General features: G+C 45.7%; 1 protein-coding gene across 1 annotated transcript in view; it reads left to right on the top strand.

The window, feature by feature from the left end:
* Positions 1 to 18,204, top strand: part of LOC135903637 (sushi, von Willebrand factor type A, EGF and pentraxin domain-containing protein 1-like) — a 51,639-nt gene that overhangs the window by 11,445 nt on the left and 21,990 nt on the right. Inside the window, exons 9-21 of the mRNA XM_065433943.1 lie at positions 1,617 to 1,856; positions 2,875 to 3,066; positions 3,587 to 3,714; positions 4,422 to 4,560; positions 6,222 to 6,437; positions 7,919 to 8,089; positions 8,674 to 8,835; positions 9,530 to 9,697; positions 12,963 to 13,103; positions 13,584 to 13,811; positions 14,729 to 14,930; positions 16,305 to 16,462; positions 17,790 to 17,988. Of these exons, the coding sequence (XP_065290015.1) occupies positions 1,617 to 1,856; positions 2,875 to 3,066; positions 3,587 to 3,714; positions 4,422 to 4,560; positions 6,222 to 6,437; positions 7,919 to 8,089; positions 8,674 to 8,835; positions 9,530 to 9,697; positions 12,963 to 13,103; positions 13,584 to 13,811; positions 14,729 to 14,930; positions 16,305 to 16,462; positions 17,790 to 17,988 (2,344 nt within the window). The remainder of the gene's footprint in view (positions 1 to 1,616; positions 1,857 to 2,874; positions 3,067 to 3,586; positions 3,715 to 4,421; positions 4,561 to 6,221; positions 6,438 to 7,918; positions 8,090 to 8,673; positions 8,836 to 9,529; positions 9,698 to 12,962; positions 13,104 to 13,583; positions 13,812 to 14,728; positions 14,931 to 16,304; positions 16,463 to 17,789; positions 17,989 to 18,204) is intronic.

Genomic DNA, 18,204 nt, shown 5'->3' with positions numbered 1-18,204 from the left:
GCAAGAATGTTCACCAATAACGTGAAACACGATGCAAAAATTTACGAGACAACGCGCAGCGAAGAGCACCAAACGATGGAACAAGACACATATAAACGGGACGCATGAACTTGCAAATCTGTGCGCATATTCACACGCAAAAAGAAATCATCTTACGCTAGAATTGTGCGCAAGACAACATTTCAACCAATCCTGCTGTTGGGCATAGTATTACCGAAGGCAGCCAGCCAATTGAAAAGAACACCTACGAACTAAATGTTTTGTGAATGCGGCCCCTGTCTTGTTTGTATGTCGAGTGCGATCGTATGCACTGTTCGCCATGTTGAATCAAAACAAAATGACACAACCTCGAACTCTTGCAAAAAAAAAAAGAAAGAGGACGATGGGACAGGAGTTGCGTCCGATCATTTTTTTTTTCTCTTTTATTTTTCTGTTCTCTTGACGTTATGTTTTGCGCATCTACCGGGCTTGCCGCAACTATGTCACGACGAAACAAGAACTGTGCAGGGTTAACCGCCCTAAGCAGTTCTTTTTTTTATAGCACTGAAACTCCAAGATTACTCAACTGCGATACCTCCGAACTTGCACCGTACAGAGCTACGCTAGTAGGAGCGAAATCTACGTCGCGTTTTGACTTCATTACGCGATATTTTTACTGTCAGATTGAAACGTACTTTTGTACACTTCACGCTCAACCTACACGCACCTATGTTATATTATATTTAGGGGTCGGCGAATATTTGAAGTTTCCAATGCCAGTGAAATATCACACTCTAACTATTCACATTAGAAAATGATCTATTCAGTATTTTCGAATCGCAAATTATCAGACGTGAGACAACGACAAACGCTTTCGAAGCAATGCATAAACAAAATAGGTGTAATATAAGCTTTGTTTGCGGTTTCATGGCTGAAGCCTACATTACAAGCTGTGATTTTTTGCGTGTATTCAGTCATTTAGTTTTATGGCAGTCCAGTCACGTAACAGTATTATTTTTTATGCCACAGCCAGTGATATTCTTTTCTTGCAACGGGCGCAATTACATGTTTCAATGGTACTCAGGTCGCTCATCAGCTTTTTCTTTTATTTTTCCAGAACTACTGGTCTTTCTTCAGCAACCCTTTATTTAGTGTTTTTGGAAAGCTAGTCATACAGATGCCATTCATTTTTGGAAAGCTTGTTTGCGACCGGACTCTAAAGATGTTGAGAGGCTATTCCTGCAGTGTTTTAAACTACAACTACTACTCTTGTGTTTACCACTGATCCCAATAGTCCTTGACAGTTGCCTGCCTTTTTTCACTAGTACATAGAAGCGTGGTACCTAAATATACGGAAATAAATATTCCCGTTTTAAATATATGCGTCTGCATTTGACTATTCGATATTCGGTTCCATTTTCCATACTTACTATACGTATTCAATTGGTATTTGGAAACGTTGGTATTCGCCCACTTCTAATTATTTTACCCAATTACCATAACAGCATGAACTGAACACACAACGCACTGAAAAATGTTACTGTTGCATTGGGTGTTCTGATGATACATAAGATGAATACGGCTTTTTCTCGTGTAAAAGTGGTCTGCTTTATAACGTGTTTGCTCCTTGCTTACAGACGAGGAGCCACCATTTGTTGAAAGCTGTTCCGACCCGCCTGAAGCGTTTTCTGACGGGCAATCATTCGCATATGTGTCCTGGGAGGAGCCGGCGTTCTGGGACAACTCGGGGGAAGATGTGAAGCTGTGGAAGTCCCATAGTCCAGGACTGTTTCCTGTGGGCGATACGCTAGTCACATACGTAGCAACCGACGCCTCTGGAAACAACGCCTCTTGTGTCATCAAGGTCACTGTGAGAGGTGACCGCTTTCTTCATAACGAACGCCCGTGTACATATCGGGAGGAAGCCAGATTGTGCATCCATTTGAAGCATACATCCCGGCTTTATTTGGCATGGCGTTGCTGAGAAGCATGTCAATGCTACTAACTTATTTGTACAGACGTTTCACTGTAATACAAATGCACGGGTTATTACCCCGCTGCCCTACTATGCCATGGTCAAGCAAACGCGAGTTACAGCATTCACACAACGTTGCTTCCAACCACCTGCTTACGACGACTTGCCCTACATACGCCGTTTATGGAACCTAGAAACAAGCAGTGATGTATCCACGTGAATGTCTCGGGGTGAGGACATCATCCCCCGAAATTTAACTCATTCCTGTGACGACAAAAACATTTTAAAGTCAAAGACACACTTCTAAATTAAGTGCTCATTGTCGTGGTTCGTGGCTTATCTTTCACAACACAACAAAACATCTTGTGCAGGCATAAAAGAAGCTCCAATTGAAAGTGGTCAAATTCCTTTTAATTCGCGTTGCCACACATGCGAGCACGTTCTCTTCGTGCAGGTTCTAGGGTTCTCTTGGTGCACACACAAACTCTTGTTCATGAGCCAACGCCACGCTTAGACTGTCAAACAGATTAACCCGTAGCATGGCTATTTATGCATACTCCCACGTCTGCATGTATAATTCGCGCCTGCAGCGGATGTTCGCCACCTAGTTTGGACGTGCCCTGTGGCAAAGACAATTCGCAAACGTGTGCTTAAAGGTGCGAAATTCAACAGTGATCAGGCTGAGGAGGATAGGTTACGGACAACACATTTTAGAAGTCACGATTGCAGTATCACTCTGAAACGGGCCTGCAAGCTTACACTTAGTTTCATACCGACGTTATGCAGCGTGGCAAACCAAGCGGGGAAAAAATGCATGATTTTCCAGATGGCTTCGGTTTTGAACTCCTCGTAGTGTGACGACATTCAGCGTACCACTGCTGAAGTATCAAGTCATTTCTTCCTGCCGACCGCGCTTCCAGAGCACCGATGTACCCAGCCACCTGCTCCAGCCAATGGGAACGCTGACTGCCAAAGCACCACTTCCGGTGTCACTTGCATAATTTCTTGCTTGGAAGGTTATGATCTTGAACCAGACAGCCCCAGTGAGTTCTCGTGCACCTTCGTCGAGGGATGGACTCCCTACCGACCGGAGTCTTTTCCCGACTGCTCTGGTAAGTTGCTCAATTGATAAGTCACAACGTTTTCTCTTCTTTTTTTCGCTCGGATTACGCGGGTATCAGGCACTTGCTATTCCCGCAAGATGGCCTGACGAATAGCGAAACACTTCATCCACCGCCACTTCGGTACAGCAATTGTGATTTAATGCTGATAAACACATCTCCACATACCCAAACCAAAAATCGCTCACCTGCCGGCCTTGGTGGTCGCTGCTGCTTGTTTGGTCTCCCGTCGCGCAGGACGTCGGTGGCATGCGGCGTCCTCGATTTCTTAGCAGTATCGTACAAATGATTCCGGTCTACAGCCAACATTCTAACGCAGAAACTGTACAAAAAATATAACCCGCACCAATTTAATCGCAAAGCTCGATAATATATCCCGCGGCAAAACTAGAAAGCATTACTCGCAGCGCAAAACTCGGAAGTACCGCTCAGCGGCTTTCAGTTGGGCATTACTTTCGCATTCACAACTCATCAGAAGTGCTTAGGTGTCCGCGGATTTTTCTCCTTTTAGAGTCTGTGCAATCAACGGCGGCGACGGTAAAAGCGAGGATGTTGTATTCCGCGCCGCTAGGATTGGAGTGCGACGAAACAACGCAAATGAATATGCGCGACCACATCCACACGAAGCTGGCAACGCAGGTAAGACAAGTTGACGAAATACTCGTACGTACATGGGTTCTCTCTCTCTCTCTCTCTCTCTCTATATATATATATATATATATATATATTTTTTTTACGTGATAGCTTTGCCTAGCTACTTCACCCATTTTGGATGGTATGGTGTTTCTCGCTCTGTAGAGAAAGTAAGAAGATGCATAGAGGATGAGAGCAGGATACTATTATAGAGGAAGAAACTCAATTGCGGAGGGGGAGAGAGCAGAGCACGCGATGAAGGATAAATTCTGCCGTGAGTCACCGTAGTGGCATGGAGAAAGGCAGCAGGGTAACACACGAGAAAGCTATCACTGACTTTGACAATAATCTACGACGGTTTCTGCCCTAATTCTTTATTCGAATAATTCTTTGCTCAATCGTCTACTTCGCCCCTGCTGTGGTCTGCGTGGCAACTTTCGCCGCGCCGGCAGCAACGCAAGAAGTAAAAGACGCGTATTCAACGGCAGCGACGGCTGACGCGTGGGTTTGCGCAATCCTCTGCGATAACAGGTCGGCGGCGCCGGATATCGCTTCTACGCTGTACGTAGTTCGTTATAACAATGCAACACCAATGACGTGTATTATAATAAAGTATTAACGCAATACTCCGACTTATGATCGCATTCGGTATAGCATTTCGAGCACGCAAACACTACTTCTTTTCAGTTCTTTTTTTTTCTACCTTTCTTTAGGCGACCATGTGTCCCGAAGGTGTGAGCTGCGCTGTTGAAGACCTGCATGTCGATTGCTCTATGGTTGACGCGACACCGAGCGGCCGCCGGTACAAACGCTCGAAGGAGACGGAAATCGGCGTCTCTTTCCGTATCACAGGTAACGAACTCCTTCCATTAAACGCTCTGCGCGCGTGTTCACTGTGGCAGGCATAACTCCAAATTAGAAATCCTCAAACTGTAATCAGCGTTTCGACAGCGGAACTTGGTCTTCGTCAGGGCGCTTTTACCCTGACGAAGACCAAGCGTCTTTGTCAAAAGGTCGGTTCCACGGAGGATGAGCCTTCCCTTGTTAGAACACTGTTCACATCTTCAAGTCTCAATATTTCCGTGAGCCTTCGTCATGTCTAGATATGAAAGACGTAGTCCAACACTATCTTTTACGCGCCGTGGCGGCTGAGAGGCTATGGCATTGCGCTGCTAACCACGAGGTCGTGGGTTCGATATCCGAACGCGGCGGCCGCATTTCGATGGGGGCGAAATGTAAAAACGCTCAGATTCAGGTGCATGTTAAATAACTTTGCCAAGGGGGTCAAAATTAATCGATAGTCGCCAACTACGGCGTGCCTCGTAATCATACGGTGGTTTTGGCACATTAGACCCCAAGATACAGTTAAACAAATTTTAAACGCAATCTTTCAAGTCGCCCAGGATGTTATACGGCATTCTAGACAGAATAATAATAAACGAAACGAGCGCACGACGGCTTCTCTGCGAGTGGCGTAAAACTAAAGCGTTGTCGTCCGTAGAGTCAACAGTTTCGACAATACGTCCCGGGTTGGCGAAAGTGTAGTCTCGCTGCTGTAGTTATCCGCTTTCCTTACAAAAAGAAATGAAGGAAGAAAGGAAACCGAAAAGAAAAAGACGTTTCTTGCCCGTTTTTACGTTGTGTGGCGAAGATGGCAAAGTGGATGCATTGTCATGTCCAAGAGTTCGAATGTATTTTATAGGGTGGTAGTGCATGTACGCTAAGCGTGTTGACGACGTTCTTTTTCTTTTTTTTTAAGACAATGGTGAGTCAACTAAAACAACACACAGCTTTTGTAAAGTGTACTGGTTCAACGAAAGGTAAGCGTTTGTTATGTCTAACTATTGGTCTCCTCACAATTATTCTATAGACCATCCAAACAGTCCGATACTGCAGTTTTCAGAGACGCTGTATATATATATATATATATATATATATATATATATATATATATATATATATATATATATATATATATATATATATATATATATATATATATATGCCCCTGAACAGCTGAACTGGGCGAAGGCACGAAATGAAGCAAACACGCAGTGACGCATTGCGAAGAAAGCTGCAACACTGGAGAAACTGCCACTTTCTCGTTTTGAGCCGTGTCACGACGAGTTGTGGTGGCAAATGTTTGTTGAACTATTTTTTTAACGAGTCGACATAGTGCCGTGCAACGTCACAGCCTTTTTCTTGCGTCACTTCTGTCCACTCCAACTCGTTTAATCTGCGATTTTCTCTTTTCATGACAAAAGCTTTTCAGGGGGGTACCTCAGTCAAAACAAGGAAATACAAAGTATGGGGTAATACGGGACTAACTACTACAACAGCGTTTTCCCTTCCGGAAACATAAATTTACTTAAGACTTAGAGCTAAGGCCTAAGTAAATGCAGTTTTCTAGTGAACGCACGAGCTTGCATGGTTGCAACGACGGCATGCTTATGAAGCGTTTGGTGACAGCGTGTCAAGCAGCTCACATCGCAAGCCTCCTGTTTCTACAACAGGTTTGCACAACGAAAGAACATCCTCCCCCTCATCCGACAAACATATTCTCTCAGCCATGAAAGCTTTTCTGGCGAATCTGAAAGAGGCCGTGCTTCGGAAGGAGCTGGACGTGACGCTGGATGAAGGCGACCTGACTGCAACGGCACTCGAAGAGTCGGAAGACGAAGCCCGCCTGGTTTGTCCTCCGGGAAGCATTCCCTCGCTGTCGCATTGCGGTAAGTCATCAGATTGTCGTCGTTCCAAAGTTGGATGGTGGGACATCGGCTGGTATAGGGTGATCATGGGTCGCGGAATTGATGACGAAGACGACAATTTCAAAACTGTGCCGCATGCCCACTAAGACGGGGTCGGGCACTTGAATCGGGGGCGTAATTTTCTTTTAATCACTTCGATCGTTTTCTTCTTTCACTTCCCTTTCTTTGCCACTACGCCCGGCACAGACAACCAACGAGAATTCAGGATTCACTAATACACAGCTGCAGTGAAAAGCGAAATGGCAAAATTTTTTGCTCACCGGTAATAGTGATAGAGTATTCTTGTTTACCTCATCGCTGCGCGCCTAGCTTCGCTGCCTAAGGTCAGGGTTTCATATCAAGACGAATTTGACACGACCGGCGTAAAATAGGACAAGAGAATCTTATACAAAGTGAGTGGGAGACGTTACGAGTGCTGGTATACCTTGGCCTTGCCTTAATGACCACTTTCCTTAGCGCTGATTGTCACTTTTTTCTTGTGCGCTATTTTCTTTTAAAATATGACGCTGATGAAAGCTTTCGAGTCGAGGTCCATTTATGAATAGGCAGGTAAAAATGCAGCTTTCCCGCCGTCATACAGAAGAGCACCCGTACGTTTTACAGCGCAGCTGCGAGTGTCACTGTACGCGATGGAAAACGTTAGCGCAGGACGTCGGCGCGAAACGTGGCTTTGTTGTCGATAGAAATTCATTCCGATAGAACCATTCGAGCGGGCAGCTCTGAAAGCGCACAGGATCCGGAAGGACGACTTTGATGGGAAAAAGCTCTCTGCCCATAGCAAGGAACGCGCGACGTATGAACCAAGCAGTAGTGGTGGCATGGGAGAATGGGCATGGTATGGTTTGTCACTTGGGTAGCAGGCATGCACTAGGATTGGGCAGCTTCGCTGGAAATTGTGCTGTGATTGTGCAGGGTCGCACAAGACTGGCGGTTTTGTTTACTTTCTTGGTGACTTACTGCCATTTTACCGTATCGTGCACGTCTGTTTCTAACGTCTTTTTCTAGCCTCACTAGTGGGACGATTCGAATATGGTGCTGTCTAAAAATGTGACAAAACTGATGATGACATTATGATGAATCATAATTATTCTGAAAGCCGAGCTGATGGTGACGATATTGATGATTATTGTGATGATTACAATGACGATGACGATTACGATTGTGATGATGAAGATGATGATGACTGATGACACAAAGTTGGAAGGCGATACAACCTCTAGTTGACTTCGATCCAACGTTGTCGCTGCAGCGCGTCTCTCACAATAACTGTACGGTTCGCACCAACCCATTCTTACCCCCAACTCGCACAGTAAGACATAGTCTTTCATCGACTTCAACAAGAGCTTGAATCGCATTCCTAATTTCTTAATTTCTTTGTGTTTGTGTGTGTGACGCCATGTCCTCATTATTTTCAGCCTAAGGGCGTATTTCTCGTGTTTTAGTGAAGTGTCCCGTGGGAACTTACTTCGATTCTTACAACAAGACTCAAGCTAAATGCCGACCCTGTCCCAAGGGCACGTTCCAGACGGACGAAGGACAGGAGATCTGTGTCCGCTGCCCGAACCGCACTTCCACTGTCGCTGCAAGGTCCAAGAGCGAGCACGAGTGCAAAGGTATGTGCTGACACAGCAGTGGCGGTCTGCTTCTTATTGTATACGTGGATATAATTACATCTAATGGCCCATCCCTCTCCTCCGGGTTCGGAAGCCCGACTCTAAAAGGCAGGTCACGCACACGTCCGTGCTCGAATGCCATCTTTCAAGACATTATTTCGACTCTTTCAAGAGAAACAAGCGCGATAATTCCACCGAGCAAGAATGGTCGACTTCACTTCTGAAACATATTTTACGTTTAACAATAGCAAATAATTATTATACCATAAAACTTGAGCGAAGTGAGATACAGGTAGGCGACGCCGCCTTCCGAGTTCTGAAACCCTTCCCTGTGACGTCACATATTTCGAAAACGATGAAAGGAAGCTGGTGAATTCTCGTTCATTGAATAAAACATTACGATACATTCGAAGTCCAAACGGCATCTAAGCTAGCAAATTATGAAGGTATTCCATCCGGGCAAAAACGCCTAAATCCGCGATGATTCCACGATGTATTTGTAGTCATGCATTGGTGTCATCGACGTGACACTGCGGTTTCGGAAATGCGGCCTTTCAAACTGCGATTTTCTCCACTCCGCGCAGAGCAGTGCAGACCGGGCACTTTCTCAGAGACGGGGTTAAGACCGTGCAAACGTTGTCGCAAGTGCCACTACCAGCCCGATTACGGAACGGCAAGCTGTACGCCGTGCCCAAGTGGGACGCGGTCCAAGCGTCGAGGGTCCGTAAGCGTAAAAGAATGTGAAGGTAGGTCTCCATGCTTCATGACACAGTGCTACGGCAATTCACGCCTCCCGAACATTATCCGAAATTACACTTGAAGTAACGGAGGCCTATACTATGACAGGCGACGGCGCATGACCTCATAATACCTCGTGTGCATACAGAAGTGCGAAGCGATATGCGCAGTCGGTTAACGCGTTTATGTCTCAAAAACCCATCTTCATGCTCCTGCTTTGTCTTCGGGCTGTACACAGCGAGAAGCAGCCAATAAACAAGCTGCGTATTTCTGAGCAGACGCGCACACTGCAGAAAGAAAGAGCGGACAACCATGTTGACAATTCACCGTTTGCCGTTTTCAAAAACGTCTCATAACTACCTTTTGTAAACTTCGCCACGTTCATTACGTTTGCCTTCCGAAAAAGAAAAAAACAGCTCAAGCCAGTAAAATTATACAATTTTTTTTTTAGCCTACACTGAAGTAACGTTACTGTATAAACTTCGGGGAGCCAAGGGGAGTCTATACAGTGCCTGCACACGGAATGTGACGGCAGCACCACCGCATCTTCGTGACGTCACGCTTTTGAAGCTTCTCTGTATCCAGAACAAAGAGCTTGGCCTTCATACCACGCGAACTTCAGACTATAAGCGCGCCCGCTGTGAGCGCGAGTCTCTCTTTTTAGGTTTCCTTTAACGGCGTTGTGTGCGTTTCACATCACAGCGCTTTGTTCTCCTGGTTTCGTGTCCAAGTCTGGCGTCGTGCCTTGCTTCAAGTGTCCGAACGGGTATTACCAGCCTAAGCAGGGACAGAAGGCGTGCCGCAGATGTCCAGACGGCGCCGGGGACGCAGCGACGGCCCAGGACAAGGCGGTCTCCGGTCGCTGCAACGGTTAGTCACCTTGCGCCCGGCGCGGTTGTCTCGAAATTGTATACCGAGCACACACACACATACTGTGTCAAGTAGAACCGCGGAGCTTGTGATATACTATAAGGTGACGGAACACGCATATTGCCGTTTCATGGTTGCGTGAATTCCGAATATGAGAACTTCATATGAAAGCTCGATTTCTATACAGCTAAGCTGCTAAGGTGACTTTCACGACCGTCTCGTGCGACGGCGGTGTGCGTTGGCGTGCTTAAAGGGACGCTAAAGCGAAACGACAAATCAGCTTAGACTAATAAAGCATTGTTTGAGAACACTGGAGGCAGTCATTTCGAAATAATAGTTTGATTATTAGACGAGAAAATAAAGGTCTAAGTATCAGCATTTGAATTTCGCGCCTAAACCCCGACGCTGGTAAGTTAGTGTGACGTCAGGGATACCAAAGTATGTTTTCGCATTTGGGCCTCGTTGGCTGAGTAAAAGTTCCCGAAACTTGCCATGTTGAATATTTGGTTCCTTGAGAGCACAATGCAGTCAATCTGTACCGCTATTTAATTAAGTAGGCCCTAGAAGATGCCATCAAAATCCATGACGTCACAGCGACCAGGTGCGGGAACTTCAATGGGGCGTTGCCAGCCGTCTTTCGTTCTTGCGCTTCTTCTGGCTTATCAAGCCTCTATCGTGGTAAGAGTGATGTTTTTGGTGTAGTAGAGAGGCAATTTACTGATCCAGGAGAAATCATTTTTCTCTTTAGCGTCCCTTTAAGGCACCAATGAACGAAGAGACAGCTACGTAGCCTGGCTTAGAGCCCCGAATTCGTCTTCAAACGTAATTATCAAGGGTTATAGAATAAGAGCGTATGCATCATCCGAATACACAACGGCCTTGGTCGTTCGTCTTAGCCAGTTATTCATAGCTTTTGCTTGTCACGCCGCGTTTAACCGGCTCCACTTTGGATGGCAGCTGTAAAAGGGGCTCAAATCAACAAACATTTCGCAGGTATCGCATCTGGGCCTTTTGACTAAGATCAATATTAGTTTTCGGTCGAAACTACCCACTCGTGTTCAGAGGGAGCTGAGTCGTGAACGCGCCATTCGACGCTTTGCTGCTTCGCTTGAAGGTCACACTGGTAGCACTAACTTTCATATCCTGCAGTGATCCTGAACACAAATGTGGGACCACTGCTGGACCTTTCCAAGAGCTCAGCAGCAATTGTTCATCTGGCTTCTTTGTGCTCGTCTGTCTATGTGTGAGGGACGGTTTTTGCAATCAACTTCCTTTTCTCCAAAATTGTTGCGTAAAATCCTGCGACACATTCTTGTTAAATTTGTGATCTGATATTGCGCGCGCAGTTACACAGCAAATTTAATGCAGGGACTGCCTCACATGTTTAGAAATGGTTTTAGGCGCAAAATAAATCACGAACAAAGAACAGACACGAACAGGCGGATCTGTAAAAGAGCCGAGTTTGTCAAGAAGCATGCAATTTTTTTTTTAATGATTAGCCGAGGTCGTTTATAAGATTCCTTTAAGATGCGGCAAGGTATACATCGGCCAGACTAGCCGTTCTATAGATGATCGATTGCAAGAGCACGCATTATCAATCAGAAATGGGACATGCTCGCATTTGCCGTAGCATTCCAAGGTGTGCACGAGTGAACTTTGCTGGTAAACACATGCATACTACGGCAAAGTAGAGATGCGGTGGCACGGGATCTAGCTGAGGCTATGTATAAAAGAAAATTAGGAGACCGGTGTATCAGCGTTCCGTTATTGTCCCTTTACGAGAATGATTTTAGTTTTCTGGCTGGTAGGATGTGATTAAACTTGGTATCATTCTCATGTGAAATCATTTGTTTAAGTTCTTTTGCGCATGCTTGCGGGTACACGAAGCGAAGCATCGGGAAAATAAAAAAATCGTTTGAGAGTGTGCGCCTGTCCATGTTTTTTTTTCCTAGTCCGTGTCTTATTTTGCGCCTAAAACAATTTTCTAGCCATATGTACCAACTGGCCCGACAGCGGACGTTACTTAGCATCACGTTTCCCACATTCGCTGCTGTATGTTGATGGGCGGCCGTTTCTGAGATCATCACGCATCGAATCTCTGCCGTCCGGAAACCATAGGTGCTATTCGAAGACACGGCTTCTTGATAGTTCTCCGTCACTGCAACAAACATAACGATGTTGACATATTTTGCAACTAAATTCGCAAACAAGGACAGTAGGTTGTTAGACGCATCACTGCGGCCTACTGAATTTCCATGGAAGCGTTACCAATGATATGTCCACTCTGAACACTTATAAAGCAATCAATAACACCAATTATTTCTTAAATTTAAATATCATAGGAAAAAAAATAAACCTGTGTTGAAACTTTTCTGCCAAACGGTATACAACTTGAGCCATGTTCAGAGCCTGACCCAAATATGCAGCAATATATATTTATGTGACAAAGCGTCGCGCTTCTTATCCTTGTCATGCGATATGACCTTGCACAGTCATGAACTTATATAGTTTAACTATAGAAGGTAACATAGAAGGAACTATAGAAGGGAACGTTATACAGTTGAGCCCGGTTATAACGAACCCTGCCCTTTGGACAAACATAGTTTGATATATCATGTAATTCGATGTACCCAAACTCGCCTATAACGAACTTTAAAGACTGTTGTGGTGCGTTCGTTATATACGGATTTGTTATCTTCAGTGGCGAATAGAAGCAAGCAAAGAATCCATTTCTTGGAAGCAAAACTACGCGTAGCATAGGCAGTAATTTTTGCCTGCGTCTCGAGCTGTTTCTCAGTCTCACTAAGAATGGCGTTCTTGATGTCATGTCTGATTTCTTTTCCCGGCAATAGACGCGGCGAATAATGTCAATTTCCTCGAAGAGCAACGAGCAGACGCCCGAATTTGCTATGTCCACTACCCACTATCCAGTTCATTAGGAGGGAGTTATATTGCATAAGTATCGGTCACTAAGTTTCCCGTGTTCGATATAGAGAGTAGTCTGTTATATTCAACATTCGTTATAAGCACGTATTCCTTAAATGCTGATATTTGTGGAAACAACTTGTATTTAATTTGTTATATGCCGTAATTCGTTATATCCGTGTTCCCTATATCGAGAGTTGATATGTTCGGACTCGAGTGTAAAGAGAAAATGGTACAAATCACACTCATAATGTTGCTAACAGATCGCTTGGCAGCATATTACAAGAAGAAACAGCATACGTAAGCGTCGCTACATGTTCTCGTCATTTCCCGTTTTCAGGTTCCGTTCCATCAACTGAGAGAGTGGACTTGCGAGAATTTGCGGAAGCCAGTCCTTGCCTTTCTCAACCATGTTTAAACGGAGCGACATGTTTCGCAGTGCCTGCTGGTTTCCTGTGCGTGTGCCAACCTCTATTTGCAGGTGATCCATTTGTTTGGTTGGTTGGTTCGTTGTGTGTGTGCGTGCATGTGACGCACACATACCAGGTGCGACATGTTGGCGCGACGCAGTACGTGAGGCTATCCATGCTGGGCAGAAATAGCAGCACGTGATTCGATGATGACCGGGGCTGTTTATACAAGTAATGTTTTCGTCATAAATAGAACCATTATATGCTTCAGCTGCACATTGCTCTGAGATTATTTCGGCTGGAGAATAGGGGATCGCACACACTCTTACAATTCACTTGAAATATAGTTCGTGACAAATATTTGCAACCAACGTTATCAACAAATAATACATTATCTTGCGCATGGCATTAGGTTATGCGGAGAAACTCCCCTTCGGGAGCGCTCAGCATACTTTGGCACGTAGAACAAGGACGGCGCTTCTGGTGACTCCAGTGTGTCACGGATAGCCGGGAAATTATTATCTTTTTTTCATTTTCTCCTGGCTTCGCAGGGCCGCGATGCGAACGTAGGAGAAACCAGTGCACCAGGAATCCGTGCCGTTTTGGAGCGAAATGCAGCGAAGAACCGGGTGGCTTCAGTTGTCACTGCCCTGCCGGCCGCACAGGCACAGACTGCTCGGAAGACGTCGAAGAATGCGCCTCGACTCCTTGCCTGAACAATGGCACTTGCGTGAACACGTTAGGCAGCTTTAGCTGCAGCTGCAAGCAGGGATTCGGAGGTGACTGCTTCTTTGTCTCTCACGGGTTATTGTGCGCATTCGAATGCGATGTCGGCGCCTTGAGCAAGCGCCGGGACTCCTAGTCTAATTTGTAGCGTTTGGAAGCACTTGAGTCCACTGAAAGCCCGGTTCACCTCCAACAACGACAATACTATTAGTCTCCTACACAGTAACTGAGCTTCATTCTCTGTACACACTGGTGTCATTTGTCGTCTAGTGTCACTTTCTCCGTCGCTTGCGTGAAGTGCGAAGGTGCCGCTCCCTGAACAAGTCAGTGACCATACTATAGTCAGAACGACAAACTGAAGATAACAAATTCAGGAATGTTACCGTCTTTGGTCAAAGACACATTTCTTATCTGAGATTCCCCGGGTTATGGAGCGGGGCAAACTGTGCCTTATTCCTCACTGACAGCATGCTGAATTGGCTGAAGCTTGATCACACCGGGAAATTCATCCTTACCGCATGTAACAATGTATGCTGAGCTAACGAATCGGCGTCCGCGTCTATAGCACGGATGTCGCTGCGCCGAAAAAGACAGTCGCAGGTGTAACCAGCATGTATGGTGGCAAAGAGCAAGCCTTTAAGTAACATTACTAGCTAGAGAAGCTTACAGCGATTCTTAAGCGCATTCATGACACAACTCTCAAAACTGCATCACCTGCGTATTCTACGCGCATACCTGAACCTTGAGTTCGACGAATGTGTTCTTTTCACTCTTCGTCTATGAACTCAGCCTAAAACGGCAAATGCCGCTCGTGTGCGGAAAAGTCGCTGAAAACTGGTCCACCACAACAGCCTATTCCGTGGGGTCGGGAACACACGGGAGGCTCCTTTAGGTTGGAACGCTACATCAAAGCCGTGAGGACGATCTTTCTCTCGCGCATTTTTTGGAGTCCTCACACATTTTGTTGCAGGTCAAACTTGTGCCTTGGACGAGGACGAATGTCTGAGCGCACCCTGCCTGAACGGAGGCACGTGCTTAGATCAGCCCGGAAACTTCAGCTGCCTCTGTCCCGCTCTGTTCGGTGGCCGCTGGTGCGAGGAGGAACTGGACGCCTGCGCTAGTGGGCCCTGCCTCAACGGCGCGAAATGTGTGAACCTGGGATCCCGCTATCGGTGAGTGCGGGTTGCCTAAAGTGACCTCTGTTGCCGTGGCTCACTAACCGTTCCGTGATGCGACGCTGCACACGGTCAAATTCCTTCACGCTGTCAATTCCGCCACGTTTGCGTTTTCAGCCAATGAGACAGGGCGTAACCGCCTTTTGAACCAATCGGAGCTCACAAGATGGCGAACATGACATATGGCGGAATTCAGTGCGCAAAATGGCACCCCTGGATTTGGTTTCACATAGATCGCGTGTTTACTTGGCCTTGGCACGAGAGCGACTGATTCGCCCTGATTTGTGGTCTGGCAATTAAGAATCAATCAAAAGCGGGTGCAGAGGATATATGATACACATCTTGAACACAGTGTGTGTGTTCGCAGATGTCTAAATTCGTTGAATTTCAAGCACGTGCTCCAAACAGAAATGGCGTTTGTCTTGTAAAGTGGGCAGGAGAAACAGAAAAACAGAATGAAGGTGAGCTGTCATGGAACATGCGGGAACTTTCACGACTACAAGCTCAAAGGGAACATTTTCTTGTAGGATGCAATAGGTCGAGACAAGCACTTCTTTAAGGGTCGAAGGGAAATTACAAGCATAAATATTAGGTACTCAGAAAGTAAACACAAAAATTTTCTGACTGAGATTGTCATTTTCGTGACTGAATAATTTGGAGTTCTAGAACATGGCCAAACGGTTCCATTTTCAGTTTCATGACGCGGACCGATGTGCATACGATATCGACACGACTGCACAGCGCAAAAACACGAGGACAGAAAAAAAGGACACAACGCAGGCGCTGACTTCAACAAAGCTTTATTTACGAAACCGCCAGAAATGTATGCTTTAGACATGAGCAAAAACGTTTGTGTATATTTATGTATGATTAAACGGCGAAGCTGTTTATGACTAGGTTCTGGCGAATCTCGTCTCCGTGGACATAGACCAACAATTTTTCATACGTGGGCCGATTCCTAAAAATAGTGCAATACCGGACAGACCTGCGGCGTAGGTGACGCAGGCGTTAAGCACTTCCCATACGTGGGCCGATTCCGAAGATAGTGCAATACCGGACCGACCCGCGGCGGAGGTGCAGTTCTCCATTAAATGGTCCAGATTCACAGCTTCTCGTCATCCTTCTTCACAGAACGGAAGGACAGTGATTTTTTTTTTATCCAGTGGTCATGCTTCGACGTAGGGGGTGCCATTAGATCATGACAAGAGAGAGAACACTGTACAAACGCTGCCCCGTGTTCGTGCCCTGTTGACCGTGTTTCTTTGCGCACTGATTACAATGGATAAGCTCCAAATCACCCGTTTCACCATCATCTTTCAACACGCGAGTATCGCAACCGCTCTAAACTCGCGTTCCTGGCTTGGTTCGCAGATGCGTGTGCTCAGCCGGATACGATGGTGAGCACTGCGATATAGATATCGACGAGTGCTCCGCTGCACCTTGCAACGAGGGGTCAACGTGCCTAGACCTCGTGGGCAGATTCGAGTGCTCGTGTCCACCTGGACTCACCGGAAGATTGTGCGAGTCAGGTGAGATGGGCAGAAAGCGCGTCGTCGCGTAATACGACGAATGTTTCAACATTAACTACATCGCTTGAATTAATATAGGTAGTTAGAAGGACGATTTAACTTTTTTTTCTTCAAACGCATTGAAACAGACATAGTATATAAGACAAGAATACAACGAAACATGGAAGATACCATAGTGCACCTATTCTTTTACCGTATTCTGCGACCGCAATACCGTCATTAGTTTGTTTCTTGTTTTTTATGCAGTTGTATCGGTATTCTGACTACCGTTCGCTTAACCAACACAAAATATGTAGGAAACGTTTGACCACTAGAAGCCCGCTTTTCAAGCTCCTTTACGAGGCAATTGGATTCCAGGCAAGCTTACAAGCAGCATTATGCGGGTTACACGATGGAAGCAACAGTAAACATGTTCCGTGAACAAGGTAACCTTATAATATCATTGCAGAATATGCACTAATTGAAATTTCAGTGGTTCTGTCAAAGAATGTCTTTGGCTGATCAAACGAACATGTAGAGTATGCACATGCGAATTTCCGTGTTGAACAACGTCGCTATATGGCAGGAACATGCGCAGCTGAATTTACCGTTTCATCGCCTCTTGTATATGGCCTTGAAACTTCACAATAAGCCTCGGAAACAACGTACTCATACCCAGGAATTCCATACATTGCTCTTGTGGCCATCTGTCGAACTTCACCGCAAAGCACCAGCGTAACTCAATGAGCGGCATTGAAGAAAAACTATATTTCAAAAGGACGCCCATTCTCCAATCGAAATTAAATTACTTTAAGTTAACTTAGCAACGTCTTGAGGGTACGCCCTTGTAATAACACGCGTGTTTACGGCGCTCATTCGTAACTTTCATGTTGCGTTATAGCAGCCCTCGTAATTCTGGCGATGATTCAGCTATAACGCAGTCAAGAAGTTACGAATAAGTATCGTAAATGCGCATGTCAATATATATAGTATACAAGGCCTACAGCGCCGACGTTTCTAATTGAAAGTTGTTAAAATTCGGGCGTCCTTCTGATATATCGCTTTTGGAAAATGATGCCAATTGAGTTACGCTGGTGCACTGCGGCGAAGTTCGGCATTTACCCTAAGAGGCAATGTCCAAAATTCCTGGACATGCACCTGCATTGCACCTGGACAACACCTGCATTGGCAAGAAAAATATTGGTGGACAGCCCAAACAGCTCAGTCAGTCTGCACTTTTCGACAACGGCTCGAAGAAATAACCGCTTGTACATAATGTTTATCTGTCTCTCTCTTCCAACTTTTTCTAACAGCAAGAGTTCTTTTTTTCCTTCTTCTTGCTTCGCAGAAGCGGACCCTCGCTTCAAGCTTTACTTCTCCGGCACGAATGTGTTTGACAGGGCATCCGTCGAGTCGTTGAGGAAGCCTTTGAAGGAGCTGACAGCTTGTATGTGGATGAAGACGACGGACAGATACAACTACGGAACACCGTTCTCTTACGCAACGGATGGTGTCGACAACATGCTGACGTTCACAGACTACAGCGGGTGCGTGTCACCGAGCGTTCTCATCTTGCACACGATAATGACACTTTGGCAAGTTTTGTTTGATCATTACAACTCTCGACATAGAGTTTAAAAGGACACGATACGACACTAAGTAAGCCTGACGCATTACAACACAACTACATGCAGGAGAAAATTATGGACATTGCACGGCGATAGATTAGATAGTAAGGATTATCGGCAGCTAAAGAACAGCTG

This window comes from Dermacentor albipictus, chromosome 9, assembly GCF_038994185.2.
Source record: "Dermacentor albipictus isolate Rhodes 1998 colony chromosome 9, USDA_Dalb.pri_finalv2, whole genome shotgun sequence".
NCBI classification, from domain to species: domain Eukaryota; kingdom Metazoa; phylum Arthropoda; class Arachnida; order Ixodida; family Ixodidae; genus Dermacentor; species Dermacentor albipictus.
The sequence above is the reverse complement of the archived record's forward strand: the minus strand, read 5'-3'. Positions and strand labels throughout refer to the sequence as shown.